General features: G+C 47.7%; 1 protein-coding gene across 3 annotated transcripts in view; it reads left to right on the plus strand.

Annotated features, from left to right (window-relative positions):
- Positions 1 to 27647, plus strand: part of LOC137616556 (uncharacterized) — an 80977-nt gene that overhangs the window by 14659 nt on the left and 38671 nt on the right. For all 3 annotated transcript variants that reach the window (XM_068346413.1, XM_068346415.1, XM_068346414.1), the window contains 2 exons: positions 4568 to 4770; positions 9875 to 10125. In XM_068346413.1, the coding sequence (XP_068202514.1) occupies positions 4661 to 4770; positions 9875 to 10125 (361 nt within the window). In that variant the 5' untranslated portion in view covers positions 4568 to 4660. The remainder of the gene's footprint in view (positions 1 to 4567; positions 4771 to 9874; positions 10126 to 27647) is intronic.

The following is a 27647-nucleotide window of genomic DNA, read 5'->3' on the forward strand; positions in this document are numbered from 1 at the left end:
AGCTGGTTTCCAGAGGTACTGGAATGGATGGTGGATGTCCCGAGAAGCCTTCCCATGAGACCCGATCTTCTCAGACAACCTCACTTGGCCCGAAATCATCAAAACCTCCGAGCTCTACGTCTGACTGCCTTCAGACTATCGAAAAACTCGCTAGAGCTAGAGGATTTTCGAAGAAGGCAGCCAAGGCAATTGCAAGGGCAAGAAGGTCTTCAACCATCAAGGTGTATCAGTCCAAGTGGGAGTTGTTCAGGGAATGGTGTAGAACTAACGCGATTTCCTCTTCCAGTACATCACTTTCCCAAATAGCAGATTTTTTCTTGGACCTTAAAACTAAGCATAACTTCTCGTCATCAACTATTAAAGGTTACAGGAGTATGTTGGCGACGGTTTTTCGACACAGGAACCTAGACCTTTCTGATAATAAGGATCTACGAGATTTACTTAGGTCTTTTGATACGACCAAGAAGATTCAAACGGCTCCCATCGCCTGGAATTTGGATGTTGTCCTTAAATTTCTCATGAGTGACAGATTTGAGCCTTTACACTCGGCTTCATTTAAGGACTTAACCTTGAAAACCCTTTTTCTAGTTACTCTCGCCACTGCGAAAAGAGTTAGTGAAGTTCACGCTTTAAGCAAGAACATTGGTTTTCGGAATGGGAAAGCCATTTGTTCTTTGCAACTGGGGTTTCTGGCCAAGAACGAAAACCCTTCTCGACCATGGCCCAAATCCTTCGAGATTTCTAACCTTTCGGGTTTGACTGGCGATGAATTGGAAAGGGTTCTCTGTCCAGTTAGAGCTCTACGGTGTTATGTGGACAGAACTAAGAATCTGAGAGGTAACTCAGACGCTCTGTGGTGTGCAGTTCGGAAACCCTCGATGCCCATGTCCAAGAATGCCTTGTCTTTTTTCGTTAGATTGTTGATTCGAGAAGCTCATGCTCAGTGTGATGAGTCGGATCAGAGGCTCCTCAAAGTCAAGACACATGAAGTCAGAGCGGTAGCGACTTCAGTGGCCTTTAAACAGAACCGTTCTCTGCAAAGTCTGATGGATACAACATTTTGGAGAAGTAAGTCTGTTTTTGCATCCCATTATTTGAAGAATGTTCAGACTCGCTATGAGGATCTTTTTACGTTGGGTCCTTTTATAGCTGCTAATGCGATAGTAGGTGAATGATCTACCACTACGTTCCCTTTTTTCCTAATACCCCTTTTCTATCTCTTGGAACTCGTTTGTTATGGTTGTTTGTGGAGATTGGGCGTCAGTCTTCCGCAATCTTTGATTTGGCTAGGTGGTCAATTTGTTCCTTGAGTGCACCCGGAACAAGGGTATTGGTTGAGGTCCTGTCATGTTATAGGTGTTTGTACCGTTTGACAGCTCCTAGAGATTTTCAGCCCGAGTGGATTACTGGATCTCTTAAGGATAGCGGACGAAATGAGGCAGAGTATCATTGCTGTCAGCTTCCTTATCAGGTGAGAACTGCTTAAGTTTATTGTATGTAACCCTTAAGTGAATTTTCTGTATGTAGCTGTCTCTGACCCGCCACCAAGGGGTGTCAATCAGCTCTTTTATATAACCAGCGGGTAAGTTTTATATTTAAAAATGATATTTTCATAATAAAATAAATTTTTGAATATACTTACCCGCTGGTTATATAAATTTTACACCCTCCCTCCTCCCCTCTAGAGACTACCTATGGTATGGCTATGAGGCATGGAAGAACTGGAGTTGGTGTGTAGTTCCACCTGTTCTACCGCTAGGGTGCGGTTGGTACACCTGGCGTATCTTCGATAGCGCGAGATTTGAATTTTCTGCCCTGGCGTCAGGGACTTCAGCTCATTTATATAACCAGCGGGTAAGTATATTCAAAAATTTATTTTATTATGAAAATATCATATCTTTACCCATACGCCATCATTGACGAAAATTTAAACTTCGCTTTTCTTTCTGAACCCACCTAGGTTGCTGGTACTTATTAACTCATACATCACATTATCTTTGATCAGTATCAAGGTAAATTAATGCTACCTGATCTAGTGTGCTGTTGATTATAGAGGCAACTAGAGGGGCACTCACTAAAACGCAGACCTCCACCCCGGTAGCTTATTTCTCAACCTTTTGCTCGACCTCTATTTTTTACCTTAACATGTATTAATTGTCGTGGATTTTCATGCGCTTGGATGTGAACCAAGTTTGAAGTCTCTGTGACAACGATGTCCAAACTTATGGCCGATTACATGAATTGAACATTTTGCTTGACTGCGACATTGACTTTCCAAAATTTAATCATTTCCAGCTTTTTACATAACAGTTAATCCCTGCAAGTTTCATTACTCTACTATTAAAATTGTGGCCAGGAAGCTGTTCACTAACAAACACACACACACACACAAACAAACACTCAAACAGGGGCGAAAACATAACCTCCTTCCAACTCCGTTGGCGGAGGTAAAAACAGGATTGTTCTAACCTAATCAAGGAGACTTCTGTATGATTTACATGACTGCCTCGCAGTATCATTCTCTTTTTGGTCCCCCTCACCCATTGACATTGACAAATTCTTCATTTGAATTTACTTATTGTTTCCTCACAAATACAAACCTTAGTTCTTTACTTAGGAAAGATGTTTCAGCTAGTTTAGCCATGAAAACTTTAACGTGAGGTGTTAACAACCCTCCACAAAATTAGTGGGTGGTTCACCCTGCTCACACACCCAGTGACTACTCTCCACTTTTGTTTTGGCTACAGTCGAGTACAAATGTTCTTGTCTCTCTCTCTCTTCTGGAATTCCTAGTTAACTGACTCTATTAACTTTATTTTTTATTTTTCTTTACAGGTGTAATTGGTTTTGAGAATTGCAAGTCATGCTGGTGTGTCTTGTCATATGAGGCTGCTCTTTTGGTGCCTTTATATCAGCAATGGCGACGAATCCTCGCTGATCTTGCCCTTCGTACAGACAAGACTCCTGCACGGAGGCTTCTCCTCGCCCCGAGTGTCGGAAGTGGCCATCCTCCCAGTGGGAGCAGTACAGTAGATGTAGGAAGAACTCTAAAAGGGATCTACAGTATACCTTAAAGTTCATCCTTGAAGTCAAAAGTCCCAACTTCTCTCTCCTGCAGCTTTACTCTCCCACCTACCTTTTCCCGTTTGGCTTCCTCGGAAAGCCGATCGGACAAGAATGAGGGCCATTTAACCCCCAGACAACCTTTAGCTCAGAAACACCCCATTTCTACCCCTAGCAAAACTGCAGAGCTTTTCCCTCATAGAGAGTTTAGCTCTCTTGACCCACTGCTTCAATTTGGGGTTTTCGGGTTCCTCTACTAAGGAACGGCTTTTGAAGGTGTTGGTGCTAGGGGCACAGCAGGAGCACACAGCTGCGTGTGCACGGGTTGGTCTCTGCCTTCCTCCCTGGACCATAGTAGGGGAGTCACTTCTAGTCAGTCTCGTGCCCCCACTGGATACTCCTTCTGCAGCTCCTCTTCCATTGAGGAATTGCAGGTTAGTTCTCTCTGGAGTTCCAGCCTAGCACGCTCACCCCTTAGGGTGAGTGGGCATGCTGAGTTCACTTGAACCTCAACCATACGAGTTTGGTAGATGATTTCGCCAGCATGAGATGTCATCCTCACTTCAGTGGTCCACTCTTCGAATACTTCGTAAGTAGGTGCTTGACTCGTCATCACCTTGCACTAGCTCTCAGGAGATAAACTCTTCATAGCTGTTTGGTGATCATGTCTGACGGCTCTCTGGAGCTAGAGATGTTTTCCACCATGCCCCTCAGGCACCGGAGTCTAGTCGAGTGTCACAAGCGTTCAACCCTTTGGGCTTGCGTCTTGGCCATCTACTCCTTTGGGAGTTCTACCCAATCAGGTTTACCCTCGCAAAACTTTCTCTGCCGCTGTCGGTGGTCAGTTCTTTTCCCATTCGATGCGCGCATGATCGTCTGTTGTTTTGCAAGGGGAAGCATGTTCTTGAAACACACACAAGTGAAACGCACTTGCCTACACAAGCTCTATCGGGTGTTCCCTGGTTACAAGAACTCGTGAAAGCCGTCATACGCGCTATGAGTGGTCGCATGATGGCATTATCACCAGATAGATCATTAGGACCCGTAACTATTCCTGTGACGGTGTCTGTATCTTCAGGACTTAGGATCCGAGGCGTAGGAGCATGAGGACCACCTTACATGTTCCAACTCTTCTTTCAGTCTCAGTCATGAATTTTTATTATTTGTGTTCTCTTCTTTTTCCTTGATTTTCCTCTGAGGGAGCATTATATGATATGATATCTTCCCACACCTTCAACCTCATTTTTGGTTCTTATAAAGAGCTCAATTTCTGTGGTAATAATAGAATCTCTTGAGAATACAGAATAACTGAACAATTCTTGGTTTTCTACTGCTGACTATGACAGGTCAAACAAATGCTTTTAGAAAAGAATAGTTTGTATCTAAGAATTAATATTTCGCAATGTTTATCATATTGTATTGTAAATTTTATAGTTAAGGATTTAAGCTATATTTTTTCATTTGTACGCTGATTAATATATTGTTTTTATTTGTTTGATGACAGGAAAAATGATATAGTAAGATGAAAAACTGAGGTGCTTGAACAAATCAACTTATCGTGCTGCCACCTTCCAGTTGGAGTTTTTATTGCTGTACTATGGCATGTTATTTTGGCAATTCAGCCCTGTGTGCTGTATTCAACTGTATGAACAGCAGGCAATCAAGGCGTGATCTATCGTTTTTCAGATTTCCTAATGATACATCTAGGTAAGTAATCTTACAATCTTTACTCTTCTAATTTAGTCATTATCATAATGAACAATCATTGAAATTTTAGTTGTTCCAGCGCAAATACAAACCTTCCAATATTTATGTTGGGTATATTGTTTTCGGAGAAGCTGAACTAGCCATGATAATTTTTAGTGATTGATAACTACCGCACCATATAGTTAGCAGGTAGGGATAGGGGTAGCCCGGCTTCCCCGCTCGCTCACTAACACACCTCGGCTGAGAAACAACTTTGCTTTCTTGGCTCAGTAGAGATGGACATACTGCCCACGCTTTCTTGATTTAACTGGCTTTTGATAATTGCTTTTTCTTTGTGTTTTCAGGAAGTGTGTGCATGTGAGTTACTTGTCCCATGCGTACTTGTCCAGGTCCCAAAGGTCTCACTTGTGGTACCTTAATGTCCGGCCTTGAGACGGACCCCCACCTGCAGTGCCCAACCTGTTGGGGCTACCGGTGTTCAAGGGACAACACCTTTAAAGAGTGTAGGGAGTGGTCTGCCTCTCAGTTTGAGAGGTTCGGGCTACGGAAGAAGAAGTCCAAGCATGATTCCTCGTCTTCAGGGTCTTTTTCGATGTCGAAGAAACACTGGTCTTCTACTTTCATCCCCCAATCTCTTCCCGAAGCTGCTCCTCCAACGGTTCTTTCCAGAGAACCGCTGAGTAGCAGCGCAGCCCTGTTACTCCAGGTCAACCTTGCGGTGCGGGGAACGGTGTTGACTCCACTAGTGAGTAGAACCTGGCCCTTCCCGCAGGGGCTGCCTGTGCTATGTCCGAGTTGCTTTCTTTTTGGCTATCACTGGCCATTGATGGCCCCCCCTCGAAGGTTCTCTTTGATGTACTTCAGAAGGGAACAGAGAGTAGACTTTCACCTCCTTCCTCCGTGGAGATTCCTCTTCCTTCCGTTGTGGCGGGATGTCACAAGAACAACCCCCACACCCTTGATCACTCAAACTGTCATGTCTCCTCATCACAAACTTTCCCCTTACGTTATCAACTGGACTCTTAGACAGAAGGGAAATCAAAACAAACCATAGCCTTAATACTATATTCCTTAAAACTAAAATACTTAACGCAAAACCATCCACAACCAAAATAATTACACTTAAGATTAATTATAAACTTAACACTAAATATACAAAAAAAACCTAACACCATTCAAATAAACCAAAAAAAAAAAAAACACCTAACAAAACTTAAAAATTACACACACACCAACACAAAAATATGTGTGTTTATAAATATTGCGACACCAACACTCGTCCACAGAAAGCCGAACTGTCCTTCTTGGCACACTACCACAGCTCTGTGATTAACAGATTAAACTGTGCGGCAATTTGCCACAACTGCCTCCCTGATTGGGGTCATAGTTATCATCATCATCATCATCATCATCATCATCATTATCAATCGAAATACACAGGCCAGGACATGAACGGTTGAGCAATCCAATAGAGCAGTCTAAATACAATCTATTACAGGCCAGGTTAGCAACTACAGATCAACATTCACAAATGAGTTTCTGTTATTCAGAATCACTCCTAGCAAAGATAAATAAAATATATTTACTGTAGAAATAACAAACACTTCCATGCTGGTAAAAAATATAAAGTAAATCCAGCACTCAAACCACACAACTGCCTCTAGCTGCAGTCAAATAAAAAAGAACACTTGCCCAAGACATTCACCACTAGCTAAAAACATAAATAAACAACCTCAGTTATACCAACAGTCTTTCTCACAGCAAACAATCAATACACTAACTACATCTTGCTCGCTAATGCACACACACACACACACACTCTCTCTCTCTCTCTCTCTCTCTCTCTCTCTCTCTCTCTCTCTCTCTCTCTCTCTCTCTCTCTCTCTCTCTCTCTCTCTCTCGATTTGGCAAACAACAAAAAATAAATAAAAATAAAATATAATTTAATCCTCCACACCGTGGGCGCAAGTGCTGTAGCCCGTCAGTCCAACTTTTGGTCTCCAATGACTGACTTTGAGGATATTGCTGATCTACCCGGGGCGGTGTCAGCTCACTCCCAGTGTCTCTCCTGCGGGGAACACGTCTCTCGTTTGTGAGAGAGAGCCGCCAAAGGGCAACAGTGGCTCAGAGAATCTCATGCTTCTCCTCCAATGGCGGAGGCAGAAGCCGTTCTCGAGCATAGATCACCCTTGGGCGAACAAGTCTCCCTCTCGTTGGAGACAGCTTTCAAGCTGGCGTAGACTTTCCCTCGGGAGGAACCTGCTGGACGTTCCTCTCCGGAAGTCCATCGGTTGGAGAATTTTGTAAAACCTCCTCATCCTCGATGCACTCCTCCTAGAACTGTTAGGAGGTGCCTTTTTGAACCTCAGGGTTCCAGGCACGTTGACCACTTGAGGTCTCGTGACCAACACGCATTAGGTCTGCGTGGTCAGGAGCCTTCCCGGTTGATCCCAGGGGGGAATTCTAAGGACTCCTCTCCGGCAGAGCCTTCACGTGAGGAGGAAAACATCCCCCCTTGCAAGAGAGCAGAGAAGAGAGGGCTCCAGAACTGTAGGTGAGTCCCCTACACTTCAAGTCTCCACAGCCAAGGCCCAAAGGGAAGAGGAAGAGGATTAGACCTTCTCCTCCCAAGCAGGACCGGACAATTTCCTATACGGACTTGTTCCGTCTTACTCCAGCTTAGGTAGTGCCAAAGGAGGCACTTCACCCTTCTTGGTGTGACGCAGTTCCAGTCCCTGCAGAGTCCCATCTCTACCATAGGTCAGTGGAAACGGCAAGGCCTACACAGATGAAGGAACTTCTGCCACAGCAGAGAGAGCCGAAAAATTTATTCACCATTCCGAAATCTTCAGCCAAGCCTCCCTTATCTCGAGTTGAGACTCAGAGAGAACCGAGTACGTCCTCGGGAATTGTCCAGTCTTCTGTCGATCTTGATGATGACCTTGACCCACTCCAGGCTCCTATGGATAAGAGCTCGGAAGTGGATGAGCAAAATGATTACGAGGACAACACTTTGCCAGCTGCCGTTAGCCCTAAAATGATGGAGGCAGAGCAAAAGGAGATGGAACACACCTTCTGGCAGGTGTCAGCCTGCATCCAAACTATCAATGGGCTGCCAGATCCATTGGCCACCCTTCTTGAATGTAAAGATACGGTCCTTAACCAGATTTATGGCACTCACAGACCCCTGAAGGCCAGTGCAGCTTTGCCCTTATCAAAGGCGTTGACGAGTGCCAAGCAGGAGCCTGTGTCCCAGGTGACTGGTGCGTCTTCCTCCCTTCGCACCAACTCATCCTCCAAACTCATCCCGCCGCCTTTTATCATGCAGCAGAGGTATTGTGAGGTCCTTAATGAGCTGCTACTAGTTTTGCCTCTAGACCATTCTATAGAGGCACTCTCGAAGTGCACGCCCTTCGAGAAGTTAAAGGGACTACCTGTTTCACTCTCGACATCCGAGATCCTGAACCAGGAAAAGGTCACAAGGTATGCCATGCAGGCTACCTCATGGCTTTATTTCTGGTTGGAATCTACAGGACAATTGGTCCGTTCTCAGGACTGGTCTAAACAGTCCACAAGGAAGTCTATGGAATCTTTCCTATCATCTGGCACTGTGGGCCATTGAATTCCTGTCTTATCAACTGGCGAACCTTTGGGCCAACACCATCTTGAGGAGACGGGGTGCCGTAATAGGGAAGTTCCATAGACAACTCCCTCAGGCCAAGGTAGCAAGGCTCAGGAATGCCCCCTTCGTGGTGAGTTTATTGTTCTATCCATGTGCGCTCCGGATCTGAAGGACGCATACTTCCAGATCCCAATCCATCTGTCTTCCAGGAAATATCTTAAGATTCTCCCTAGATCAAAACCTATACCAGTTCAAGGTGCCGTGTTTCGGTCTTTCCACAGCACCTCAGGCTTTCACGAAAGTTTTCGCCCTTGTGTCAGCGTGGGCTCACAGACTCAGCATCCGTCTCCTAAGATATCTGGACGAACGGCTGATTCTGGCAAACTCAAAGGCGGCCCTTCTCCATCATCGATACAAGCTTCTTAGGTTTTGCCAAGATCTGGGGATCAGGGTAAACCTCGAGAAGTCTCGTCTGATTCCCTCTCAAAAACTGGTATACCTAGGCATGCTATTGGACACTGTAAGGCACAAAGCATATCCATCAGATGAAAGGATTTGGAGGCTGAAGAAGGTAGCACAGCCCTTCGTCAGGCGGGAAGAGCTCCCAGCGCAGAGCTGGGTGCGTCTGCTCGGTAATCTCTCTTCTTTGTTACGTTTAGTTCCCAACAGCCGCCACAGGATATCTCTTCAGTGGCAGCTGAAATCCCAGTGGAATCAGGCCACCAATTCTTGTGAGACTCTGCTCCGCATAGGGCAAGAGGAACAGATGGACCTCAGATGGTGGCTGACAGACCTAAACCTCTGCAAAGGGGTCGATCTTCTCGTTCTTCCCTCGGAATTGATGCTCTTGTCAGATGCATCAAAAGAAGGATAGGGAACCCACATGCTGCACCACACCACCTCCGGCCAGTGGTCCAAATCTGAAAGGTATTAGCCTATAAACCTCTTAGAAACGAGGGCAGCTTTCCTCGCCCTCTAATAGTTCCACCAGTTCCTGGCGGGGCACACTGTGGTGTTGATGAGCGACAACACCACAGTACTGTAGTTGCTTATCTAAACAAGCAAGGAGGTACCTTTTCACAGCCGCTGTGCCATATAGCAGTAGAGATACAGTACAGCTACAGTAGTGTACACTACCCATTAAAAATGACGGCTAAGTATTTAGATAGATATATACACACACACACCCATTTCACCAGGTTATGACTACTCCCTCTCCCCCTTAGAGGGACAGGGAGAGTTGAGCATGGCCGGAAAGAAATATATATATTATAGGGAAGAGTCTTCATTTACTTTGGTAGTCCAAACTAAAATGATCTTTGGTACAGAGGAGATACAGTACCTACGGTTCCATTTTCATTGTGGTGATCAGTAAAATGAAACTTCACAAGTTCAAGTATTTGTTTTTTGTCTGTAAAGCACAGTATACAGTGTTGGATATTATGAAGTAACAAGATTAACTAATGATCCTTTTTATTACAGGTGTAAGCAGTGGATTAATAATTGTAGTCGGCCAGACCTTGGAGCGAAGACCACAAAATGTTTGTATGAGAACTATCGTGTGTGTGCGGAACATTTTGAGAATGATCAATTCATGAACAAACCACTTAACAACAAACTAGTTTGGAATGCTGTACCAACCCTCTTCAAAGATCCAACTGCAAAAGAAATACAAGAATCGAAGATATTGGAGCCATTAAGTGCTGTGCCAGACAGCATGCAGGATTGTGATGGTAAGTAGCAGATCCTTAGCAATGATAGCAGAAAATATATTATGGAAATGTGAAAAAAATCATGGAGTAATTGATTTCATGAAATTGATGAATATAATGAAGTTTCTAAAATAAATTTCACGGTGCAGTATACATAATATCATAATCTGTATACATTACAGTATTTATTTCATCTCAAGATAAATTGTTTCTTCTCTCTCCATCGATATCATCATACCAATCGGGCAAATTATATTTCAGATTTTTTGCTTTCTTCTGTACATGTAAGCACTCGTTTGTAATAAACTCTTCAAAATTAAATTCCTAAACTATTATAATAGTCAACAAAACATGGTGTTTAATGCTCTGAAGTTTGTTAGTCTGTGAGTTTCCTTCATTTATAGTTACTTCTCAATGAGTTCTTATGTTTGGGTTTCTGAATATATTGACAAATGTTTAAAGAATGAAAATTTGCTGTTTCCTCTTGATTTTACATTTCTGCCTGTATTTCAATTTTGAAAGTTTGTTATTAAGTGCTAGTTGTTATGATGTTTTTGGTCAAGTTAATTTTATTTACAAATATTCACTTTTCATTCCACACAATCTTACAAGATTTTCCTTTTTTTTTTCCTTTTCTCATATTTTCATGTACTAGCAAACCACCAATCTAGGAAGTCTTATGCTTCAGTTCCTATTGATTGATTCTATTAATCTCAATGGGTGGAGATTTCCCCCAAGTGTGTAGAAAAACATTTCCCACCCATCCCTGAGTCATGGTTGCTCAGTGAAATCATCAACATGTAAGGTTCTCGAGTTCACTTGTCACTCATGTCATGGTGGATTTTTGCTGGCTCCAACGTGGAAAATAGTCCAGTGAGGAAAGAAAATAAGGAAACAAAAAGAATAATTTGCCTGAGTCCACCCTCAAATAAAAGATCTCTAACCCAAGACAGTGGAAGACATTGATAAAGAAGCTATGGCACTATTCATCACTCGTGAGAACCAAGCTTTCTCACGATGCAGCTGATAAGGAAGGTGTTTGCCATTCCTACCTCACAGTCGCTACTGGCTTAAAGTTATCTGCTATTCTTTAACTCTTTCCATAACTCCTTTAGATATCTCTGTTTATTAACAGTAGATAAATGACATGAGTAATCTTCCTCTCTCATTTTTTGTTTTTATTTCTCAACTGAGAATCACACCTTTTTGTGTTTCTCTTATTCACTTTGTGAGGTATGAAGTGATAAGCTTATAGGTTTAGTTGGTGAGACATCAGCAGCCATTACCTCGTTCCTCCTGGTCTCACCTGGATGGAGAGAGGGACTGAATTTGGGCTTTAATCATTTTTGTTCCGTAACCGAAATACAGACCACACTATTTACATAGGGTTTACTTTCGGCGTAGCTGAAATTGACGAGCCATTAGATTTTTAACGAGGATTTACTACCCCCGTGCTAGTTAGCAGGGGTAGGGGAGGGGTAGCTTGCTACCCCTCCCCCCTCACACACCGGTGAAATGTCTCTCTTCACTTTTGGCTCGGACGATGTACAGACGTGTCTGTCTTCGTCCTCGCTTGGCAGCCATTTTATGTTTTGTCTTTACTTAATCACTTACTTTTCTTATACTCTATATATAGGTAAACATATTTTCATGTTTATGTATATATTTGAGTATAGGAATCAGTAAGTTTCCTTTTCAGAGTTCGTGCTTGTGTGTGTAGTGTACGATATCTCCGTGGAGCCCGCGGCAGTTAGGCCACCACGGTGTAATTTCATGGGTCGCGATCGAGTTTGACTACGGTCTCTCTCTCTCTCTCTCTCTCTTGAGGTCGTTCACCCTTTACTACGTTTTACCTTTACTACGTCCTGGGTAGCTTCCTTCCCGTGTCGGGTGGGGCTGCTACGCCGTACATTTTATCTCAATTATTTTTATGGATCTAATTGTATTTGTTAACTTTTCAGCTTTTTGTAGAACGCTTCCTTTCGGGATTTTTCGTTCTTTCTTTAGTTAACATTCATATTTGAATTACATAATTATAATTGTTATAATTCTGTGTTTGTTACAGCTCTCCTTCCATGAGTGTAGGTGGAGTTAAGGGCACATGCCTTTTGTGTAATTCTTGTGTTCTTTTCCCTCGGGATTCCTCTTCGGAGTCTTCCCGGGGGAATGAATGTTAACTAATTACTTTTTTTTTTCACAGTTAACAATCTAGTTTTCGTTTGTATAATGTGACAACGAAGCGAGCTGTCTTGTTGGGGCCTGGGGAGTCTGCTGTTGCTGTCTCCCCTATAGACTTCGTCAGGGGCGTGTCTCCTTCTCCTGGAACTGCTCCCGTGACGACTGACAGCTCTTCAGTTCATCTTAGAACTCTCAGGAGGCTCGCCTCCTTGGGTGGGTAACTTCCCTTCCGAGGGAAGGTTCCCTGTCCAGGCTTGAGTTTTTCCCTTCGGGGGGAACTCCTCTTACCTTAATTTTGTTCCTGGTCCTCCGGCGGTTATGCTCTTGGTGCTAAGCGACCGTTTTTGTAACCTTGCTCAAGGGGTTGAGCGGTTGCAAGCTCGGACCATGGAATTCGTGCGACTATGCTCTTGGTGCTGAGCGGTCGCACCTGCAGCTACGCTCAAGGGGCTGAGCAACTGCAGGAGCCCCTCTTTGGAGGATTGCTCTTTTCAGGTCACTTGCTGACCCGTCTCTTCTACGAAGTGTTCCTCTCTCGTTCGCGAGGGAGGACACTCATAGAGACTCCTCTTCGGAGGACTCTTCTGCTGCTGTTGCTGTTGTTGCTGAAGGATCAGTCCCCTTCGGGGGGCATCTGAGCCCTTCGGTCTCTCCTGCGAGTGCTTCTCCCCCGGGGGGGAGTTCACCACAGAGACTCCTCTTCGGAGGACTCCGTCTGCTGTTGTTGCTGTTGTTGCTGAAGGCTCAGTCCCCTTCGGGGGGCAGTTGAGCCCTACGGTCTCTCCTGCGAGTGTTTCTCCCCCGGGGGGGGAGTTCACCACAGAGACTCCTCTTCGGAGGACTCCTCCTGCTGTTGTTGCTGAGGGCTCAGTTTCCTTCGAGGACAGCTGATGCCAACGGTCTCTCCTGCCAGTGACTCTTCCCCTCGGGGGAGTTCACGATCAGAGACTCCTCTTCGTAGGTCGGAGGGTGTTGCGCCTGTCCGAGGTCGTCTTCATCTTCATTCGACGTTCTCCCCAGAGGACCCTCCTCGACGAGTACCGACCGTTGCAGCTACTCTACTCCTGCCAGACCTTCTAGTCTTCATCTCCGTTCCTTGACGCAAATGCGCAGTGGGCGCCAACACACCCTGTTTACACTGAGCACCGGTCCCTTCGGGGCCAAGGGGCTTATTCCACAGTGTGGGTAAGTCCCTTAAGTGCCAGGTTTTACCTGCGCGCCCGCGCGCAGTAGCGCTCTAGCGCTCTAGCGCTCGCCTCCTCTGGACCACGAGCTCCGGTAGTTGAGTCTCGCCGTAGATCTTCTTCCTGCGCGCCAGCGCTCACCTGTGCCTCTGACCTTCTGTGCGCCAGCTCTCTTCAGCTCGCCAGCGCACATCTGCGCGCCCTTTCCTGTTACGCGCCATGGGCGCCAACGGTTTCCTGAACGCCCACGATCGCCTGCTTGCCAGCGCGCATCTGCGCTCCCCTTCCTGATGCACCTGCGCGCCTCCTGATTAGCGCGATGCGCGCCAACGTTCGCCCTCACGCCCACAATCTACCAGATCTGGGCGCAGGCAAGAAGTTTTCCTTCGCCTCCTCGCCGACGATCTTCTCTAGTCTCTTACGCGCCAGCGATCTCCTACGCGCCCGCACCATTCTTCGGCTGCGCGCCCGCACGATTCTTCGCCTGCGCGCCCGCACGATTCTTCGCCTGCGCGCCCGCACGATTCTTCGCCTGCGCGCCCGCACGATTCTTCGCCTGCGCGCCCGCACGATTCTTCGCCTGCGCGCCCGCACGATTCTTCGCCTGCGCGCCCGCACGATTCTTCGCCTGCGCGCCCGCACGATTCTTCGCCTGCGCGCCCGCACGATTCTTCGCCTGCGCGACCGCACGATTCTTCGCCTGCGCGCCCGCACGATTCTTCGCCTGCGCGCCCGCACGATTCTTCGCCTGCGCGCCCGCACGATTCTTCGCCTGCGCGCCCGCACGATTCTTCGCCTGCGCGCAAGCGTTTTTAGCGTGCCACCGCTCGCCAACGCGCCTTCACTCGCTTACGGGCCATCGCTCGCCAAGACGCGCCATCACTCGTTAGCGCGCCATCGCTCGTCAGCGCCCCATCGCCCGCCTACGCGCCATCGCCCGCCTACACGCCATCGCCCGCCTACGGGCCATCGGTCTCCCGGCCGCCTGCGCTCACCCTCTCGTCCGCGCGCCCATGTTCGCCCGCGCGCGAATCAACGGTTGTCCATTGCACGAGCGTCAGCGCAGTTTCCGCTTGTGAGCCATCGCTCGCCAACGCGCCGTCGCTCGCCTACACGCCATCGCTCGCCTTCGCACCATCGGATTCCGACCGCCAGCGCTCGCCCTTCGAACCGCGCTCGCCCTTCCAACCGCGCTCGCCCCCACCTGCGCTCCTTCGCGCACTTTTGACTGCGCGCTATCGCACCTGCGTGCCCGCGCTCGGGTGCACCCACGTTCGCCCATGCGCGAACCATGGATTTACCATCGCGCGAGCGCCAGGGCGATTTCGACCGTGATTCCCGTGGGGTTTTTTCGACACGGGCAACCTGGCGAGTCTTCTGGAGCGCGTACTTCCAGAACACGATCTTCACCCTGTAAACGCAGAGCATGGCACGTGCAAGAGCAGGAAGAATCTTCAGGGAGGTCTGAGCAACATTCTTCTCCTTCTTTTCAGAACCTGGTTTAGCCCTTCATCCCCACCATTCCGTGGAAGAGGCTTGCCAGGGAGTTTTCTTTCGAGAAATTCTCCGCCCGGCAGGGGGTGACTGGTCTAGCCCTTCCTCTTCACCATTTCGTGGAAGGGGCTTACCAGGCCTTTCCCTCTCCGATTGCGACCCGCTGGTGGGATTCCTAAGGTTACTCTTTTAGATAGCAGCATCCCGGTGCCGATTCCTGCACGATCTCCGCGTTCAGCCAAGGATATCGCGCCTCGCTCTTAACATCTCTCCTCCACTGACAGCGAATCCAGTGTCGCTGAGCTTCTATGCCATGGGATCGGCAAGGGGTTTGCCCTTCGGGCAGAAGGAGTCATGCTCTAGAAGAATGCCCTCCATAGGGTCGTCGACGGCTTCCCCCCGGCTTCTTCAGCCGATCCTTTCTTGTAAGGAAAGCATCTGAGACGGGAGTCCCGTCATCGACCACTCAGCTCTGATCAAGTTTTTTCGAACAAACTTCGTTCAGCGTGGAACAGCAGAATCGATCAGACTTGTAGCGAGACCACAAGACTCCATATGCCCTGGATTGGAAGGACTGTTACTTCCAGGTCCCATTCCATCCGTCTTCCAAGAAGCACTTGGAATTCAGCCTAGACTACAGATGTACCAGTTCAAGATGCTGTGTTGCGATCCCACCGCAGCATTGCAGGTTTTCACCAGAGAACTCTCCCTGCTATTCTCATGGCCACTCAGGAGCAGGCTTCCACCTCCTTCGCTTTCTGGAGGTCTGGCTAACTCCGGTAGTCTCGGAATCGACCTTCTTCGACACCGAGACAAGCTTCCGGGACTTTACCAAGATCTAGGGATCATGGTAATTCGCAAGGAGCCTTCTCTGCTTCTACCTCAACATCTGGGATATCTAGCCATGACATTGACTCCTTCTCCAAGCCTTCCCATCAGTAGACTGTGGCAAGGCTGAGGAAAGTTGCAGAACCTTTCCTCAGACAAGGAGAGCTTTCAGCCCTATCTTGGTACGTTTCCTAGGTCTCCTTTCCTCCTTGACCCGTCTAAGTCCCGTACGGTTGCCTCAGGATAAGTTCCCTGTTAGGCAGCCCAAGTTCCGGTGGAATCAAAGCAACGATTAACCGGACTTTCTGGCCCCTATGGCACCAGCGGAACGATTAGACCTGCAATGGGGGTTGACCTACGGAAACCTCTTGCAAGGGAGTGGATCTTCTCGTCCTTCCCCCACATTTGATGCTGTTCTCGGACTCGTCAAAGAAAAGGGGGGGGGGCCGCCATGTTCTGGTTCAGGCCTATGGTCAGGACCTGAAGGGTACCTCCATATCATTCAGCTAGGTTTAGAGGCCGTAGTCTGGCCCTTCAACAGATCCAACAGATCCTGCCGAGTCGCTCCGTGCGCAACACCTCCATGGTACTGGCGTATTCCAACTAGCAGGGAGGTACATTTTCATACTTTCGCATCTTGCAGTAGAGATACTGAGATGAACCGTAGTCCACTCAATACCACTATCGGCTCGCTCATTCCGGGCAGAGGAATGTTCTCTCCGACAATCTGAGCAGAGACTCACAGATAGAGAGTACCTGGGGGTCTTTGGCCTCTAGTAACCAGCAAGTCCTGGCCTGGGGGACCTGATCACAACAGCCTGGAACTTCAAGCTGCCGCTGTACTACCCCCCAGTCTCAGACCCCAAGACTCTTTGGCAAGATGCCTTCCTGTAACGGTGGGACAGCATCGACGCCTACGTCTTCCCACCATTTTTGTCTGTTGAAAAGGGGACTCAACGAGACCAGATTGTCGGTCAACCTATCGATGACCCTGAGAGCTCCGCTGCGACTTTACGCAGAACGGTTTCTGGACCTTCTGCATCCCCTGGCGGAACTCCCGGGAGAGCTTCTTCCACGACACAGGCTACTCAAACAACCACACTGCAACATCTATCACAAGCCGTAGCATTGCTTCGGCTTCACGCCTGGAGATTACACGACACCTCCTCACAAAGAGGCACCCCGCATCAGTCACGGAGTGGAGGTCGCGTCACCTGCGAAAGTCATCCGCGGGGGTCTACCAGGCGATGTGAAGAGTCTTCTGTGGTTGGTGTCGTGGGAGAGGTACCTCTCCCCTTGATGCCTCTACTCCAGCAATAATGGAGTTATTGTTTATCGGCGGGAGGAAACTTGATTTCTACTCTCGGCAGTGAAGCCTATCGCTCAGCCTTACCCTGGCCTTCAGGCTGAAAGGAATAGACATTTCCTCCCCGCTGGATCTTTCTTCGCTCATGCGAAGCTACGAACGCACCTGCCCCCAGTCGGAGTGAGACCTCCTCCATGGAACGTGGTTCAAGCTCTTAAGACCCTTAGGAGATCTTGCGAACCATTACGTCAGGCCTCTAATCGTCGCCCGTCTTGGAAGACGGTGCTCCTGCTCGCTCTGGCCTCGGCCAAGTGTGTAAGATATCTTCATGGTCTCTCGTACGACTCCGCCTTTTCAAGAGGATAGGGGGAGGTAACGTTCAGGTTCGTTCCTGAGTTGGTTACTAGACTCAGAATCTTGGAGTCCCGGACCTTCGGTTCGACTTCTTCAAGATTTCGAGTCTCCGTTCTGTAACAGATGACCCAGACCTTCTCCTACTTGCCAGTAAGGAACCGGAGGGGTTATCTTTAAGAACAGCTGCAGTTCGTCCTCACGTGCAAGCCCGGTTTGGGAGCACAGGAAGGACGCAGGGGAGGGTCACCAAGTATGCCTTTTCAGCCCGGATTCAAGGGCATTCATCTCGACCTGAATCCAGACCCTCCCCCGTCACATCGCCCTACAGCCCACGATGTCAGATACATCGCAATGTCCCTGGCCTTCAAGAGGGACTACTCTGTGACGCAGGTGCTACAAGCTGGAGTCTGGAAGCGTCTAGCGACCTTCGCAGCCCACTACCTGCAGGACGTGACCCACAGGGGTATCGGTACGTTTCTATCGCCCTGTGGTGGCTACACAACAGCTGGTCTAACCTCAGGCTCCTTTTTGGACAGGTAGCAGAAGGTTGAGGGCATTGTTACTGGGTTTTAGACTGCATGAACGGAAGAAGTATGTCTGGCCCTTACTTCTTTCTTCATCCTCCCCCCTCCTGGGGAAAGCAGCATCCTGGTCTCTGCATAGCTGACCTCAAACCTCTGCAGGTAAACCATGCTTCCTTGTGTTCCGAGTATTGAGATAATACTGTCGCGTCCCCCATGCCCTGACGAGGTGGTATTGGGAACATCCTAACCCAGAGTTCCGTCTAAAAACTCCAGGTCAACTGCCTAGGACGAGTCACACTTTCTTCCTTCACACACAAGCTTATGTAGGCCACACGTTCCTTGCAGAGCAAGGAACTTGTGAGGTGCAGGGACTCCTTTTCTCGAGTGTGGCTCACTCAGATTCTGAGTCCCCGGGTAAGCCAAAGCCAGTATGGCTGGGGACTTTCCACCCTTCCTAAGGGGTAAGTCACCCTATGTAAATAGCGTGGTTTGTATTTCGGTTACGGAACAAATGACAAATTTGGAGATAATTTGTATTTTTCCTAACCATACAAACCTTAGCTATTTACACATATTTGCCCGCCAGCCCTGTCCCCCAAGTCAAGTCCTACCTCTAAGCGAAGTGAGACATTTGACCGGTGTGTGAGGGGGGGAGGGGTAGCAAGCTACCCCTCCCCTACCCCTGCTAACTAGCGCGGGGGTAGTAAACCCTCGTTAAAAATCTAATGGCTCGTCAATTTCAGCTACGCCGAAAGTAAACCCTATGTAAATAGCTAAGGTTTGTATGGTTAGGAAAAATACAAATTATCGCCGAATTTGTCACGTTTGCATGCGTTCAATGTCCCTCGCCTTTGCTTCCTATATACGACTTTCAAAACTTGACGTGTAATCTCACTCCTTGTCACCTTTCCTTTCTTTATTTACAATGCTTGCATCCTTCATTCCTTCATCTTTTGTATTGCTTGGTGTTTATTTGCAGCAGATTTTAAGATTCAGTTCAATCCAGATCTTTGGGTCCTGTTTGCTAACTCTCTGAATACCCATTCATGTTTTTGTTGTCAGACCTCATAAAAGGCAGATAGTGGTTAAGTAACACCCATTGATCTCTTAGAATTTCTTTGTCAATAAATCTTACAAAAATTCATGTATTGCTATTACTGTACTGAAGTTTTAGTTGCTTTAGCAACTCAAGAAATGCAGTGTAAATAAATTGCAAATTCTGAATGATGAGAAATAAGGGATACAAGTACAGTCTTTGTTTTATTTCAGGAAAATCTATCAAAGGCCCTTTACTATATTCATTTGAATGTTATATCAAGACTAAATTTGCATATGCAGTACTTGATTTATGAATCCAATTTGTTGTCTCTTCATGGACATATTTACCTAAATGCGGTAATTATCTTCAGTGTTCCTTCTGAACAGAGTGAATAGCATAGCCTCTATTAGCTAATCTTTATATACCATTTAAAAGTAACCTTAATATGCCCTTTGTAATGTTGTTTATATATTTTTTAATCTTCAAAAGAGAGAAATTTTCTCAGCAAAAGAAATATGATATCCTGATTTTGATCCCCTCTGAAAAAGAGTATGATTATCTACCTTTAAAGTTTTCAAGAACTGTAAATCTCCGTTTCTCATATCTTCGTATTTACGTACAAGAGTGAAAAGGCCATACTCTTTTGCTTTAATTTTTCATAAATATTTTCTCTGCTATTCTAGCTTGAGTCTTCTGCTCCTCCCTCTTTTGATCTGATGTTTAAACTACTTAATATTGTAGAAGTTTTATTCCAGCTGTGACCAGATTGTGAAATGATCTTCCTTATCGGGTAGTAGAATAGATAGAACTTCTCAAGTTCTTGCAGCAAATGTTTTTTATGTTGAACAGGCTGACACGAGTCTCTTTATAGTTTATATGTGACATCTATTTTATCATTGTTACTGATCTTAAGGTATTTTATATTTGTTATTCATGACTGTACTTTTCATATAGTTATTTATTTCCTTATTTCATTTTCTCACTGAGCTATTTTTCCCTGTTGGAGCCCTTGCACTTATAGCATCCTAGTTTTACAACTGAGGTCATAGCTTAGCTAGTAATAATGATAATAATAATAATAATAATAATAATAATAATAGTAGTAGCATTGTACTGTATTCTCTTTTCTGAGGAGGTTTGGGATTCTTGAATCTTTGAAAGTGTTAAAACATTTTACATTATATTCTTGTACAATTCTTTAATTTTCGAAACTTCTTCCTTTATTCTAGTGTTTCAGAAAATCTCCAAATGGAACTGCTCTCCTAATTCAGTTCTCATTAAAGTATTCAACAAACAACTCTAATCCTAGCATTATCGACCACCTAATGTTCATCCATTATTTTTCATCAACCGTACAGTATTTATGATAGTGATCTTTCGTTTGACCGTGAAGTTTGGTTATTTTTTATCATATACATATGGAAACTATGCTTTGTAACTTGATATTAGTTAGTTATTTGACAGTGTCTTTTAATACCACTTCTTAGAAAATGCTTTTTTCCTCTGTGATAGCTTACAGTATTCAGTATATACTTTACTAATTTTTAAAGTTACAGTTTTATATTTATATCTCTGTTGTTGTTGATGGCACATCTCATCCCCAGTAGTGTTTCTTAGGGCTCCATTCTCTTACCTACTCTTATCCTTTTCCATTCTACCTCTTGTATTCATGGTTTTTCTAATGATTCTATGTGTCATATTTTTCCCGCTTTCACCATATAGTCTATTTCTATTGCTTGTAATAGTCATTTGCTGATTTATTCTACTTTCCCTAAGTTGTGACCTATTTGTTACAACCTTTTGATCAAGAGAGGATAATATAATCAAGAAATGCTTATAGACCTTACTGCTTGGTCTACTAGTGCACATGACCTCTCTCATTATTACCCTGACACACTCCATGCAGTCTGTTGTACTAATTTAAGTACAGCTTGGTGGAAGTTAAGTCATTTACAAATTGAAGTTGATAATTGTGGTTTGTTCCGTAACCAAAATACAAACCACGCTATTTAAATAGGGTATTACTTTCGGCGTAGCTGAAATGGCGAGCCATTAGAATTTTAACGAGGGTTTACTACCCCCTCGCTAGTTAGCGAGGGGGTAGGGGAGGGGTAGCTAGCTATCCCTCCCCCCTCACACATCGGTGAACTAGTTCACTTTACTTTTGGCTCGGGTGATGGGCAGACGTGTCTGCTCCCACCCTCGCTTTGGCAGCCATTAATGCTTTTTGTCTTTTACTTACTTTTTCTTATACTTAATATATATATAAACATTCTTTATGTTTATGTATATATTTGTGTATAGAAATATAGTAAGTTTCCTTCTCAGTGTTTGTGCTGTGCGGGTTGGGTTGCTATTCCGTTTATTTGTATCAATTATTTTTAATGAAATCTAATTGTTTTTTTTTTTGTTTTTTTTAACTTGTCAGCATTCTGTGGAGAACACTTCCCTTCGGGGCTCAATGGTTCTTACTATTTGTGAACATTCTTAGATGAATTACATAATTATAATTCTGTTATAATTCTGTTATAATTCTGTTTTTGTTACAGTTCTCCGCCCTCCCCCTTCTCCCGTGAATGTCAGTGGGGGAGGAGGGCGCATACTTAATTTATAACTCTTATGTTTTCTATTCCATCGGGGTTTTCTCTTCGGAATTCCTCCCGGGGGAATTTCTGTTAACTAATTATTTATTTTATTTTCCCAGTTAACGATGCAGTTTTTCTTCGTTTGCCTAAAGTGTACCAACGAAGCAGAGCTGCCCTGTTGGTGCCTGGGGAGTCTGCTGTTGCTGCCGTCTCTCTAGGACATCGTCATGGGGGTGTTCCCTTCTCTTAGAAGTTCTCCCGTGACAACTGTCAGCTCTTTAGTTCATCTTAGAACGCTAAGGAGGTTCACCTCCAGGGGTAGGTAATTTCCCTTCCGAGGGAGGTTCCCTTCCCAGGTGTGAGTTTTTTCCCCTGCAGAGGGGGAACTTCTCATACCTTGATAATTCCTGGATGGGTTTTCCTGGTCCTCGGGCGGTAATGCTCTTGGTGCTGAGCGACTGCACTTGTAATCATGCTCAAGGAGCTGAGCGGTTGCAAGGCCAGGCGTTGAAAACTTCAGGTGGCTATGCTCTTGGGGCTGAGCGGTCACACCTGCAGCTATGCTCAAGGGGCTGAGCAGCTGCAGGATCAGTCTTGTGACCTCTCTCGTTCGCGAGGGAGGCCACTCATAAGGACTCCTCTTCGAAGGATTGCTCCTTATAGGTCAGCTTGCTGATCCGACGGCCCTAAGGGCCGCCATCACCAGTGTCTTCAAGTCTCTTCTACGAAGTGTTCACCTCTCTCGTTCGTGAGAGAGGCCACTCATAGAGACTCCTCTTCGGAGGATTGTTCCTGTTTAGACCAGCCTGCTGTTCGGGACCTCTCCGCAGTTTGTTCACCATCTCCTAGACCTGCTGACCTGCCGTCTCCGTTCCTGGCTGCTGACGCTGTGGGCGCCCGCGCACCCCGTTATTCCAACGGGCCCCAGTCCCTTCGGGGCAAAAGGGGCTTTCTCACACTGTAGCAATTGCGCGCAAGTGCTCGCCGACTGTTCCTGCTGTTCCTGAGACTTCCATCCAGAGGAATCCTGTTCCAGGGACTATTCATGAGTTAGCGCACAGGTGCTCACCAGAACTTCCAGTGTTGATCGTCCCTGTTCCTGATCATCCTGTCAGCTGTCCCTTCATCCTAGCGCGCGCGCGCTCGTGCTCGCGGACGATCTTCTTACGCCAACAATCTTCGTACGCGCTCAAGCGCCGACGATCTTCTTTTGCGCGCAAGTGCTGACGATCTTCTTATGCGCGCAAACGCCGACGATCTTCTTGGCCGATGATCTTCTTTCGCGAGCGAGCGCTGACGATCTTCTTACGCGCGCAAGCTCCGACGATCTTCGAGCGCCGTCGATGTTCTTACGCGCGCAAGCGCCGACAATCTTCAAGCGCCGACGATCTTCTTGACAGACGATCTTCTTTGGCGCGCTAGCACTGACGATCTTCCTACGCACGTAAGCTCCGACGATCGTCTGCGCGCAGGCTCCGATGGTTCCCCGCGCCGACGATCTTCTTACACGCGCAAGCGCCGACGATCTTCTTACGCGCGCAAGCACCGACGATCTTCTTACGCCCGCAAGCGCCGATGATCTTCAAGCTCCAACAATCTCGTACGCGCGCGCGCCAACATTCTCACGGGCTCTTCATTCTGTTCCTGCATGTCAATCTGATTCCTGCTCACCCTATGAAGTCTCGCCTGCGCGCCCGCGCTAGAGTGTTTTCAACGGTCTCGTGCGCGACCCCTGGGTTTTTCCCATCGCGCGAGCGCCAGCGCCCTCCCTCTACCATGGTGAGGCCTTCTCCCACTGCACCAATGGGAGAAACCCCACCTCGAGCAGGAGAATCCTCCCGTGTTGGGGCGAGAAGAGCCCTGAGACTTCGTTGTTGGAGTCCCGTATCCCTCCTAGGAGGGAACCGAAGGACTCTAAGAGTCCCCCCAAGTAGAGCCTTTGGGGACGGGAGACTTTGCTGCCAGCTCTCCAGAGGGAGAGCAGCAAGAGTCAGAGCATGCCTTCTGGCAGGTCTTGACTCTGATGATGCATCTCAACGGGTTCAAGGACCCTGAGGTTCCTCCTCGTAAGGGCAAGGACACGGTCCTGGACCGAATCTTTGGCACTCAGAAACCTGCTAAGGCCAGTGCAGTTTTGCCCTGGTCCCAAGGGGTGAAGAGTGCCTAGGGATAAGGTTGACGGCTAGCTCTCCGAGCTCGCCTCCTCCAGCCGTTCCACTACTGGCAACAGGCTCCTCCCACCTCCACCAGAGGAGGTATTTTGAGATCATGGAGGAGTCTGGCTTAGCTCTTCCGTTGCACTCTGTGGAAGAGCTTACCAAGGGAGTCCCTCTCGAGAGACACTCTAGCCAGCAAGTGACTTTCTCGGCGACAGAGATCCTAATCCAGGAGAAGGTCCCGAAGTGCGCCATGCAGGCTACTTCGTGGCTGGACGTCTGGTTGGGGTCTCTTGGCATCCTGTTGCGATCCGAAGATCTGTCCAAAGAAAGCACCAGGAAGGCACTGGAGACCTTCCTCCTTTCGGGCACCCGCACCATTGAGTTCTGGCCTACCAAGCCTCGAACTTGTGGGCCAATTCGATCTTGAAAGGACGTGATGCAGTGGCAGAAAGGTTCCTTTCGAGGGTCCCGGCCTTTGAAGTCGGCAAGCTCAGACACTCTTCCTTTATGGGAGAGAGTCTGTTTGAGCCCAAAGATGTGGAGCAGGAAGCTGAGAGGTGGAGGAAATCCAATCAGGACTCTCTCCTCCAAAGGGCTCTCACAACGAAGCCCTACAAACCTCCAGCACCTCAACAACCTCACCCGTCCAAGACAATGAAATTGGCAGTGGCAGCAAAGACGACGGTGTCCAAACAGCAGCCCTTTCCTGTCAAAGACAAGGAGGGCAAAAAGCCAGCGGTGGCAAGAATCCTAGAGGTAGTGGCCGAGGCCGCAAACGCTAGGATTGGCATTCCCCCTGCATGTCCACCAGTGGGGCGATGCCTACAAAGTTGCGCATTCAGCTGGCAGCAACTCGGGCCCGATTCCTGGACGATTTCCGTAATCAGTCAGGGATATCGCGTCCTGTTCACAACATCTCTACCTCCCGTGACAGCGAATCCAGTGTCGTTTAGCTCCTATGCCATGGGATCGGCAAAGGGGCTAGCCCTACAGACAGAAGTCGAGACCATGCTAAAGAAGGATGCTCTCCAAGAGATCGACGACGGCTCCCCAGGCTTCTTCAGACGACACTTTCTTGTAAAGAAGGCGTTTGGAGGCTGGAGACCGGTCATCGACCTCTCAGCCCTGAACAAGTTTGTCAAACAAACTTCGTTCAGCATGGAGACAGCGGACACGGTCTGACTTGCAGTGAGACCGTAAGACTTCATGTGCACACTTGATCTAAAGGACGCGTACTTCCAGATCCCAATCCATCCGTCTTCCAGGAAGTACTTGAGATTCAGACTAGACAACAAGATCTACCAGTTCAAGGTGCTGTGTTTCAGTCTCCACAGCACCTCAGGTATTCACCAGAGTGTTCACCCTGATCTCTTCGTGGGCATACAGGATCGGCATCCGTCTCCTCTGCTATCTGGACGACTGGCTGATCCTGTCAGATTCGGAGCCGACCCTTCTTTGACACCGGGACAAGCTTCTGAGACTTTGCCAAGATCTAGGGATCATGATAAATCTCGAGAAGTCTTCTCTGCCTCCATCTCAACGACTGGTATATCTAGGCATGATCTTGGACACCAATCTCCACAAAGCCTTTCCATCAGATGACAGGATAGCAAGGCTGAGGAGGGTCGCAGATCCTTTCCTCAGATGAGAAGAACTCCCAGCCCAATCATGGTTACGTCTTCTCAGTCACCTTTCCTCCCTGGCCCGTCTAGTTCCAAATGGGCGCCTCAGGATGAGATCCATGCAATGGCGGCCCAAGTCCCGGTGGAATCAAGGTCACGATTCCCCAGACGTTTTGGTCCCTATGGGTCCTGCGGAACGGACGGATCTTCAGTGGTGGGTGACAGATGAAAACCTCCGAAAGGGAGTGGATCTTCTCGTCCTTCTTACCGGATTTGATGCTGTTCTCAGACTCCTCAAAAGAAGGGGGAGGGCCCCAGGTCCTGAACCACAGGACCTCTGACCTATGGTCAGAATCAGAAAAGTGCCTCCACATAAACGTGCTAGAGATGAAGGCCGTATTTCTGACACTTCAACAGTTCCAACAGTATCTGGCGATTCACTCCGTGGTGGTGAGGAGCGACAACACCACGGTAGTGGCTTACAATAACAAGCAGGGAGGTACCTTTTCACAACAGCTATCCCATCTTGCAGTAAAGATACTGAGATGGACTGAAGTCCACTCGTTTCCACTATCGGCTCGCTTCATTTCGGGCAAAAGGAATGTGCTCGCCGACAGTCTGAGCAGGGCATCCCAGATAGTGAGTACCAAGTGGTCTTTGGATCCTCTAGTAGCCAACAAAGTCCTGACTTTGTGGGGCTCCCCGACGGTGGACCCATTCGCGACAGCCTTGAATTTCAAGCTTCCGCTGTACTACTCCCCAGTCCCGGACTCCAAGGCACTCTGGCAAGATGCCTTCCAACAACGGTGGGTCAACATCGGCGTTTACGCCTTTCCCCCGTTCTGTCTGATGAGAAGGGTGCTCAACAAGACCAGAATATCGGTCGACCTGTCAATGACCTTAGTAGCTCCGCTATGGCATCACGCAGAGTGGTTCCCGGACCTTCTTCAGCTTCTGACGGAACTCCCGAGAGAACTCCCTCCTCAACACGAGCTACTCAAACAACCACACTCCAACATCTCCCACAAAGCCGTAGCATCGCTGCGGCTTCACGCCTGGAGACTATCCAACATCTCCTCACAGAGAGAGGCTTTTCGCAACAAGTTGCGGAAAGGATGTCTCGACACCTGCGAAAGTCATCCGCAGGAGTCTCCCCTGGCGAAGTGGAGAGTCTTCTGTGGTTGGTGTCGTGGAAGGGGTATCTCTCCACTCGAGGCCACTATTCCAGCAATAGCTGAGTTTCTCGTGTATTTGCGGGAAGAGATGCGCCTTTCAGTCTCGGCAGTGAAAGGCTATCACTCAGCCTTTAGTCTTCCTTGAGGCTAAAAGGAATGGACATTTCCCCCTCGCTGGAACCACTCATACGAAGTTATTAACTTACCTGCCCTCAGTCGGAAGTGAGACCTCCTCCAGGAAGCGTGGTTCGAGTCCTCAGGTCTCTTAAGAGACCTCCGTCGAACCATTACGCCAGGCTTCTGATCGCCACCTGACTTGGAAGACGGTGTTCCTACTTGCTTTGGCCTCGGCCAAGCAAGTCAGCGAACTTCATGGTCTCTCGTATGACATCGCCCATTCAAGGGGATGGGTAAAGGTACTGTTCAGGTTCTTCCCTGAGTTTGTGGCTAAGACTCGAAATCCAGAAGTGCCGGACCCCCGGTTCGACTCTCTCCGCATTTCGAATCTCCGTTCTGTAACAGATGACCCACACCATCTCCTACTGTGCCCAGTAAGGAGTCTGAGGCTCTATCTTAAGAGAACAGCTGTAATTCGTCCTCGAGTGCAAGCATTGTTTGTGAGCACAGGAAGGACGAAGAGGAGGGTCAATAAGAACACTATCTCAGCGTGGATTCGCAGAGTCATCCACCATTCCCTGAATCCAGACCCTCCTCCGTCACGTCGCCCTAGAGCACATGATGTCAGAGGCATCGCTACGTCCCTGGCATTCAAGAGAAACTACTCAGTGACGCAGGTTCTACAAGCAGAGGTTTGGAAGCGTCAAACGACCTTCACAGCCCACTACCTGCAGGACGTGACCCACAGGAGGCTCGATACGTTCCCTATCAGCCCTGTGGTGGCTGCACAACAGCTGGTTTAAACCTCAGGCTCCTCAATGGACAAGCAGCAGAAGGTTGAGGGCATTGTTACCTGGTGTTAGTCTGCATGAATGAAAAGATATGCCTGGCCCTTATTCTTTTCTTCATCCTCCCCTCTCTTGGGGAAAGCAGCATCCTGGGTTCTCTGCACAGCTGACCTCAAACCACGGCAGGTAA

This window comes from Palaemon carinicauda, chromosome 22, assembly GCF_036898095.1.
Source record: "Palaemon carinicauda isolate YSFRI2023 chromosome 22, ASM3689809v2, whole genome shotgun sequence".
Lineage (NCBI taxonomy): Eukaryota > Metazoa > Arthropoda > Malacostraca > Decapoda > Palaemonidae > Palaemon > Palaemon carinicauda.